Below are 9,598 nucleotides of genomic sequence, written 5' to 3'. Positions count from 1 at the left end.
ATAGAGGACATAAATTATAATTGATAGAGACATAAGTTTTTATTCATATAAAATTATAGTTGTTAGTTGACCAAATTCGTGAGTCTTTGGTGAGTTGAATTTGAACTGTACAAATAGGCTCGACTATAAATGAACTGAACCATAAGCCAAGTTCAATTTTCGTGAGTTGAATTGCGCTTGAACTTAACTTGACTCACTTTCTGCTCTAACTACCATTAGACTTTCATCATCTCTTCCGCTCTCCAAACAATTTTCTTTTATATTAATATCTAAAAATTAAAAAATAACTTTTATTTTTAACCTATTAAATCTTTTAATTCCACTCAAATCATCTAAAAAATAAAAAATTTTTATATCAGTTATAACAAATCAAATTAATTTCCATATCTTATATATTCTAAACAAAGAATTTTGATTTGAAAATCATAACAAATATACCAGATATGAATATATAATTTTTTTTTCGTTCTCACTAACTGGTTTCAAGAATCATATTAAACGAGTAAGAAGCTTTTAGAAAATTTGTCCAGAGTGTAAACAAAGCAACTCCACCATTTTGATGAAGCTGCAGTGTGTCAAAAGCTATATCAACGGGTTCAATTAAACTAGAATTTAGATTTTAGACCAAGTGGGGAATTCATGCTTTCCTTTTCCTATATTATTGTACATTAACAGAATCATGATAATATGATATGCTTTGTCTTTGAGATTATATTGTTAATAACATGACCTAGGATACTTAGCTCTTACGGAAGCGACTAGTAGTATTAAATTAATTTCTTTTTTTGTTTGTTTGGTTTATTTGTGGAGTGGACTTTTATGCATTTTTTAAAAAATATTATTTGTACACTAAAATTAGCTACTAATATATTTGTATATAAATATATGTGTGGTTTAATTTATTTTTAACGTATATTTATATTCCAATATATATTTTATACTGATAACTGAATTTGATGGCTGATCTTAGTGTACATGTAGCATAATCGATTTTTTTTTTTTTACCCTTTGTCCAATCTTCCTTCAACTTTCTAAAATAAGGATGATTTTGCTGATGGCAAGTGTCTTTGCCAGAAAAAGGAGTGGGGGCTATATTTATTAGAGACAAGCCTATGACATTTCATGCTTCGTTATATTTGCATTTTCATTTTGTGCACTCTGTCCCACTTTAATTAATCTTAATGTATGTACATCTAAAGTTCTAAACAGCTAATTAAGATTGTGGAAAATACCTTTGAGTTCATACTTTGTTTTCACACCGTTATTTGGTTTATTATTAGGTTTGGTTTTTGTTTTTGTTTCTTGTGTGATTGAGATACTGTGAAGAAATTAATAAAAATAACAAATGAGAAAATAATATTTTATTTTCAGTTATGGTATATGAATTGGAGGGTTTTTTTTTTCCCCTAATTCCGAAAATCAAAATGACAAGTATTTTTCTATTTTATATAAAGTTTCTATAAAAAAATTTATCTAGTATCGACAAAATTTATCGGTGAAAATGATTTGTCAAAATTACTAACAAAATTTATCTGTCAAAATTATCAACAAAATTTACGATAAATTTTAAGTCAATAATAAACGAGCATGATTTTTATAAAATTTACGAATGAATATGATAATTAATCAATAATTTCATCAAATTTATTAATAACCCAGAGAAGGTGAAAACTCAGGTGAAGTCGACTTCACGTGAAGTTGATATCTGAGAGCTGTTAGATGAAAATTTAGTCAAATCAGTCAAATCATCTAACGGCTTTCAGGTATCAACTTCAGGTAAAGTCGATTACACCTGAGTTTCTATGCCAGAGAAATAAGTGATTCTACTCAAGGCAAGTAGGATTAACATGAAAAAATAAAATAATATTTTCCTTCTAAATTTAATTGCAACTAATATTCAAAACTCGAAAAAATAATACATATATTATTTTTGCTAACACTATGTCTGCTTTAATTTTAGGTTGTTTTATTTATTTTCCACTTACTTTCTCATAGTAATATTATTTAGTACGAAGAATGGTGTACAATAATGTAACAACCAATCAAGCAATGATTTGTTTTAAAAGTAGAAAGAAAACAGGAAAAACAAACCCTTTATTACAAAACCCTACTTTTATTTTTGCTATCCACTTCTTGTACACTATTTTTATGACTACTTTACATACCATTAAGCAATTTTCACTTCCTTTATAGGCTGGTTTGATTTCAATACAATTCATGTTCCATTTTTATTGTACATTTTTTCTATCTATCTAACCAACGGTGGGTATTATTGCGTTAAATAATTATATGTACATTTTCCAATTCCCATTGCCTTATTAGCTTGTTGTGTAGAAACAAGGAAAAAGGTTCAAGTTGCAAAGTAATAAACCATTGAGAAAAGGTCTTAGCTTCAAGTTGTTATCTTATCTTGAGGCCAAAAGTGGGTTGTTTCATTTTTTTTGTACTAAATTGTGATCATGTTCTTCTTTCTCCAAAACCCCCCTCAACTTGGTGAAAGAATCAATTGTACTTCTTCTCTTTGTGTCTTCTCAATTGGAATCTCATTAGGGTAAAGCTTCTTTTTTAACTTTCTCCTCACGTTTTATATAGGCTACTTTCATTTGATTTAATTTGATTTTTGCATTGGGTTGTATATATATTGAAACCTTTAATTTCTAACTAAAATGAATTTAGGTATACTACTTAACTAAGCTTGAATTAGTTGTTTATTGAAAATTTAAAGTTTAATATGGTAAAATGTGCCTATTTATTGTTACTTTTAATTATCGCACATATAATCATGCCCCTAATTTATATCTTTAACATTTAAAAGTATATAATTTTTAAAATTTGACAAATTCATAACTACTCCTTGCATACATTGAGATCTAAAATGTATCTAAATACATCGAAGTATAAATATGTTAAATTATTCTCCAACTTAGATTGGTGGTTCGAGTGGTTAGTTCACTTGTTCACTTAAGAAAATATATCCTCTCAATTTTTTTAATAATTAAGAATAAAATATAATCTCTCACCATTAATTTTATAAGTAGGATCCAGAAAAAATATAAAAAAAAATATTAAAAATTAGATATCATACTTTACTCTTTCAATTATTAAAAAAAATTGAAAGAATCTATTTCTTCTGCTTAATTAAGTATCTTTGATTCAAATTTTATCTTATAAATTATTAATTCTTGATCTACTAGACTTAGATATAGCGTAAAAAACTAAATTAATATATTAAATTACTAAAATGACAAGTGTGATTGTGTGGACATAAATGAGCATGCAAAAGTTTTGTCTAATTGTTAAAGTTATAGGAAAAATTTTAAGTGTATCAGAAATATCGGTATTTCAGTTATTTTAACCGTTGATTTTAATTAATATATATTATATATATTTTTTATAATTCAGATCAACCGTTAAAATGATTAAAATATCGGTGTATATTTTCGGTACACTTAAACTCTTCCAAAACTATATTCATCACAATCACATACACCCAAATACTACTCACCATGCATGATTCACTCCCAATAAATGGGGAATAATGTGAGAGCATTGTATTTTATATTCACACAAAGGATTGGGTTTATCCATCATAATAAGCACTTTATTAAAAATAGTAATAATAATAATAATTTAACCTAGCTGGCTCATTTACGCATATATATAATACTACTACCAAATTGCATTACCTTATTCGTATGCTGCGTTCACAATAGGAAAGTAGAGTGATTAAATTATATGTTAGACTTTTTCAGACCCTATCCTTTGATGTGATGAGATGAGATGATGAAAGTAATTGAAGATTATGTTACAATATCTTAGCATACAAAAGTAGAGAACGGCTTAATATAAATAAGTGTTTTTCTATATGTCATCATGCATGCCTTTTTCTTTTTTACTTTGGAAGATACTCTTATGTATTCATGAAGAAATCTTACATTTAGGGGAGTTTATATAATAAGATCAAGACCTTATGTCTTATGTATGGTTATCATTTAATACTATTATACTATTTCTCATTTTTTTTATTGGTATTTGTTAATTATTAGCAGAAGGCAAAAGGTTATATGGTAAGGACTATTCAGATAAAGACGTTAAAAATGTCTTTTTATAAAAATATTTTTTAATAATTAAAATTTAATACTTCACTATTTTTTCGGTTAAATTAATTTATCTAGCTTAATTTTGACAAAAATAATATGATTTAATCGATTATATGTGTTAAATTTTAATTACTGAAAAACATCTTTAAAAAAAATATTTTAGGTGTCTTTATTTGAGTGGATCCCATATGATAAACTATGTATTTTTAATCAATATATTTTTTAAAATTTCTCCTTCTTTCTTTACCGTAAAAATCTACACCCTTAGTTTTTAGTTACTTATTTTCCATTTTGTTGATTGTTGGTTAAAACAGAATTAATTTCCTAACGACACAAATTATATAAAAGAGTATTTAATTAAATATATTTTATGGATATTAAAATTGACACTACTGTTTGTTAAATATTAAGGTGTCAATATTTTATATTAATATTAGCCAATATTTTAGACCACATCTTATTTTTATACTATTAGAATTTATAATTTAAAATTTAATCTTTTATATTTAAAATAGATTAAATATTAACTAAAAATAATAAATTTTATTGGTGACGTAATATTGTTGGAATAATTTTTGTTGTAGTGTAATAAGTTTTATGCGGCACATTAATAATGACCATGGCACGTAACAAGGTTTGCTTATCATGTTAATATATTATAAACTTTTAACTAATAGTTTTTTTAGTTAATTTAGAATGATCCAATGCTTAGTTGATTGGTTAGTTTAAGTAAGTATTAGTATTTGAATTCTATTTTGTGTATGTAGTAATTTATATATTAGTCAGTAACAAACTCTTAAATAGATCTCTAATCTGCGACCATTAGTTATTGATTTGTCGAGTTAGAAGTTATCGTGAAAAACAATTTCATAATTTAATAAAAGAATCAGCTTGACTTATTTTTCGTATTTTTTAAAGATCAAATTGATTTATAAACAATTTTTTAGAAATCAGCCATATTATTTAACGAAAATGTTTTGTAGTCAAAGAAAATCAGCCAAAAACAGTCATAATTTACTTTATTTAATATTTATTAATTATTATGATAATTAATTAATGCTAAATAAGACAAGTTCTGACTGTTTTTTTTGTCTACCTAGCATTGACCCTTATAATTGTCCCTCTAGCTAACTAACAAAATAATAAGTTAAATAAATATGATGCAATTAAAGTATGCCCGATGTTTCAATTATGATGTAATATAATAATTTGATTTATTTATTTATTCTGGGATTCATACTTGCATTGTCACTAATTAAAGCTACGACGATATTATTTTACATCTTTAATATGATTTTGGAGGCATGACGATAATAATTAAACAGAAGGCGCATGCAATTTGATCACAATATAGATGGATGACTCATATGATGTCAATGTCGATAATAACATTTCATCAAAGCTTTAACATCTTAAATTGTCATTTTTATGTTCTTTCATCTCATCAATTTTATCATCATCACTTTTTTCCTTTCATTAATTAGAAACCAATCTCTCTCTTATTGCTTCCACTTAAAAGAATATATATATATGATGACAACATTTCACAAAAGTGTTTGAAAATACATTTAAGCATTATTCCAATTTGTTTGTAATTATCACAAATCTTTCCCTGCCAATTAGCTGGCCATGTTTGCTTTATTTTCATGTGGACTTTCAATCCAACATTGTATTCATCCCAAAGTTGAAAGCCATTGTTCAAGCACAATATTCTCTAAAAATATCTATAAATAAATAAATATCTTTTAAATACTAGTGACTTAATAGTTATTAATAGATTTATTCATCACGTAACTCAAGTCTAATTTAAGGATATATATATATAATATAACAGTCCAGACCACCCGCTAGTATGATATTGTCCACTTTAGCACAATGTCTCGCGGTTTTGTCTTTGACGATAAGGATGATAGCCAAAGCCCCCACACTCACTCGTCAAAACGCGTCATGCTAGGGAGAGGTATATACACCCTTATAAGGCATGTTTCGTTATCCTCCCCAACCGATGTGGGACCATACAATCCACCTCCCTAAGGGAGCCCATCGTCCTCGCTGGCACATCGATACAGGCTCCAACTCTGATACCATCTATAACAGTCTAGATCACCCGCTAACAAAATATTATCCGCTTTAGCATACAAAGTCTTACGATTTTGTCTTTGACGATAGGTCTGATAGAAAAAGCCATAATATTTTCTTATTGATACACTAATACTTATCTAGTAGTATTATTAATTATTAATAACATTGTTTACTCTCTTTAAATATCATAGCTAGTATCTATATACATAGAGGAAATACATGTGTTTAAGTAGTATTTAACCACATTATTGTTATTGAGCATCATGTCATATATAGTTGATGATTTTTTAGTCCACATATAAGACTAGTCACTTTCATTGATCAATAATTTGTAATTTGTTAAGTGCTTTAACATGTGTGAGTCATAACATAGAGCCTTAAAATTGCAGGATCTCATCACTCAAATTCTTTTTAATGTTGAAAAATCTTAGCAAGCCAAGCATGCATGGCCTCTACTTTATCATAATTTTTTCCCTTTTTTTTTGGAATAATCCTTTGACATTTATGGGGTTACATCAATTAGATTATATTGCATGTATAGTCTTTAATTTCTTGCAATTTAATTTGTTAATAAGATCAAGTCAGCCAGAAAGGTAACATAATATATACTCAATATTGTTAAATGATTAAACTGCTTACTAGTACTATAAATAATTTACATTGAATTCAACAATAATAACAATACTATCTATATATATAATTTAACAACAAACAAATGTTGTTAATCCTATTTCTATATATGTTGGAAAATTAAAAAAGGTGAGAGGATGGTGCAAATCAATGCAATTGAGATGTTACTTCCTAAAGGGACATGCATTACATGCATACACACATAGGTAGAGAAGCTAAGAGATTAAATTAGAAAGAATAATGAAAGTAAGAGCTACAAAAAATGGAGAAATGGAAGGTGCAAAATGTTGAGTTCTTGTGGAAGCTCCTGTTGCTAAATTTGCTATCCATGATTTTGTAGCTACGGCTGCTTGCTCAACTGATGATCCTGCTCCAGAATCCATCAATGATTTCAAACTGCAAATTCAATCACATAATATCAGCCAATTTTTTTTAAATTATTTTATTTATATTAAATTCTTATGTCCTAAATCATACGCTCTTAATTTTATATTCTAATTTATAAATCTAAACGTTAAAATTAGTTAATATTAACTAATTAAATTAATTTTTTATTTTTTTTTAAATTACAAATCAAACTCATTATCATCTTTATTTTTTTCTTTTCTTCTATGTTTCCTTTAAGACTCTAAATATGGTTCTCCAATGATTTTGGACTCCCAAATTCTATTTCTCCTGAGGTTTGAATTAGTCCAAAACAATAATAATTTTGTCAAATACAATTGGTATAACTGTGTTCATTGAAAATACAATGCTGCTATAATTTTTAAAAATTATCATTCAAAAATCATCTTTAATAAATTTATTTTAAAAAAGACAAGTTTTGCTAAACTCGGTGACTCGGTCTAATGCTTTTATCTCTGCTATTTATTATGGAGAGGGCTAGGTAAACAATGATTATCTTAAACAACATGAATAACCACCAATCAAATAAGAATACATTACATTCTAATTTAATGCTACTAATTAAATTTAAGATTGATTTACTCTTTTAACCCTATTAATTCACATTATTCACACATTGTTCAAAAATATTGTTAGTTACCTATACTTTTCCAAAAAAGAAAAATATATTTACCTTGGTAAAGAAGTAGGACAAAATGTGATGGTGTAATCAGCACCAGAACACGTAAACGTGCTCGTTGCGTCATCAAAAGCGTAGCTATACGCTTTTGGACACGCCGATTTGAATATCTCCGAATACACCGACGGTTTACACGCCGCCGGCGAACCAAACTCTCCGTCGCAGCAATACTCCGCTTTCCCAAACGCACGGCACGCGCTGTTACACGCGTCTCCCCCGTCCACCCTCAGTTCCTCCGGGCATCGCCGGTTCAGATCCGCGCCGCACCCCGTCGCGGCGCAAGAGCCGGTTCCGCCACTCGCCTCCACCACCATCGGCACGTTGTAGCCATCAACAAGGCTTACGTCGTAGTAGTCCTGGGCGCCGCCGCCAAGTGTGAACTCCGCAAGAGTAGCCGGCGGTGCGGCGCCATTGCCGTTGCAGTTGACCTCTCCGGATCCACAGTCACCCGTGGAACACGCGCCGTGTCCTGAGTCATCGAATTTACAGCCTGTTCGAGCCCAAAACCGGCCCGACCAGGCTGGAGGCGCGTTAAAAGAGCGCGTGTCTCCACCCCTGAGCTCGAAGCCCGTGGCTCCGAGATCAGGCTTTCCAAGAATGCCGGGCCAAACTGTGTGTTCACATTTATTCTCAAATGTGAATGTTGTTGCTGACACCCATAACCCTACATTGAAATTATAGAAATTAACATTAATTAGTTTAAAATCAAATACAGCATGTTATTCTCACGGTGAAAACTCAGGTGAAGACGAGAAGTTGGTATCTGAAAAACTGTTAGATAAAAATTTAGTCAAATCAGTCAAATCATTTAACGACTCTCAAGTATCAACTTTACGTGAAATCGACTTGCAACCAAGTTTTCACCTATTTTGATATATGCTAATACAATAATATTATTGTATTAAAAAAGTCAACATTAAATGTGTTATGAATTAGGACTAATGAAAGTCAGTTACAATAATAATGTAATGTAGATATAGTTATTATATTATAATGTTATATGAACCAAAATTAAAAGCATTATTTTACAAAAGTAAAAAAGTTGCATGCATAAATGTATGTAGCCTCTTTGGACTCCACCATAAAAAAGGTTTCTGCTGCATCTGAACTACTTTTTTTTTATTAATGAACATACATGATAAACCTTGGAAATGCTTATTAGTTTCTTTGACAATAAGGAGTTTAGAAGAGCCATGTTCAAAAATATTCTTACGTAAAATTAATAGTAAAAAATTATTAAATAATTTAATATATATTTGATTAAATTGCTAACATAATATGTTATAATATGTACCTGTGGAAGCAAGTAGATGTAGGAAAATGAAGAGTGATTTAGAAGAATAATAATGTTGTTGGTGATAATAATGATGTGAGAGTAGCAGAGACATATTAATTAATAGTAGTACTACTACTTGGTTATAGATTGAAATTGAAATCTTGTTTAATTTCAAGTTCAAAATAAAGAAGAAAATGAAAGGAATAATGTATATATGTATACACTTAATTTTGGAGAAGAATGAAATGAAGAGAAATAGAGAGAGTAGTGGTGAGGGGAGTTTGAATGCTAAGACATTCATTGCTATTTATAAGGAGAAAATGCCACAAAAATTAAACAGTTGGTGTTCGGTTTTGTGATGATTTGATAAGAGTGAGAGAAAAAAAAAAAGGTGAAGTTTCCACCCCACCTCCTATGCCCATTGTT

At 28.9% G+C, this 9,598-nt stretch overlaps 1 protein-coding gene across 1 annotated transcript; it reads right to left on the bottom strand.

Moving 5' to 3' along the window:
* On the bottom strand, positions 6,796-9,473 carry LOC107608345 (thaumatin-like protein 1b). Its single transcript, XM_016310406.2, has 3 exons — positions 9,191-9,473; positions 7,891-8,560; positions 6,796-7,208 (listed from the first exon to the last, which is right to left on the bottom strand). The coding sequence occupies exons 1-3, from the start codon at positions 9,471-9,473 to the stop codon at positions 7,028-7,030; spliced, it is 1,134 nt and encodes a 377-aa protein (XP_016165892.2). The 3' UTR covers positions 6,796-7,027.

This window comes from Arachis ipaensis, chromosome B01 (genome assembly GCF_000816755.2).
Source record: "Arachis ipaensis cultivar K30076 chromosome B01, Araip1.1, whole genome shotgun sequence".
Classification (NCBI taxonomy): Eukaryota; Viridiplantae; Streptophyta; class Magnoliopsida; order Fabales; family Fabaceae; genus Arachis; species Arachis ipaensis.
This window is presented reverse-complemented; position numbering and strand designations above follow the sequence as displayed.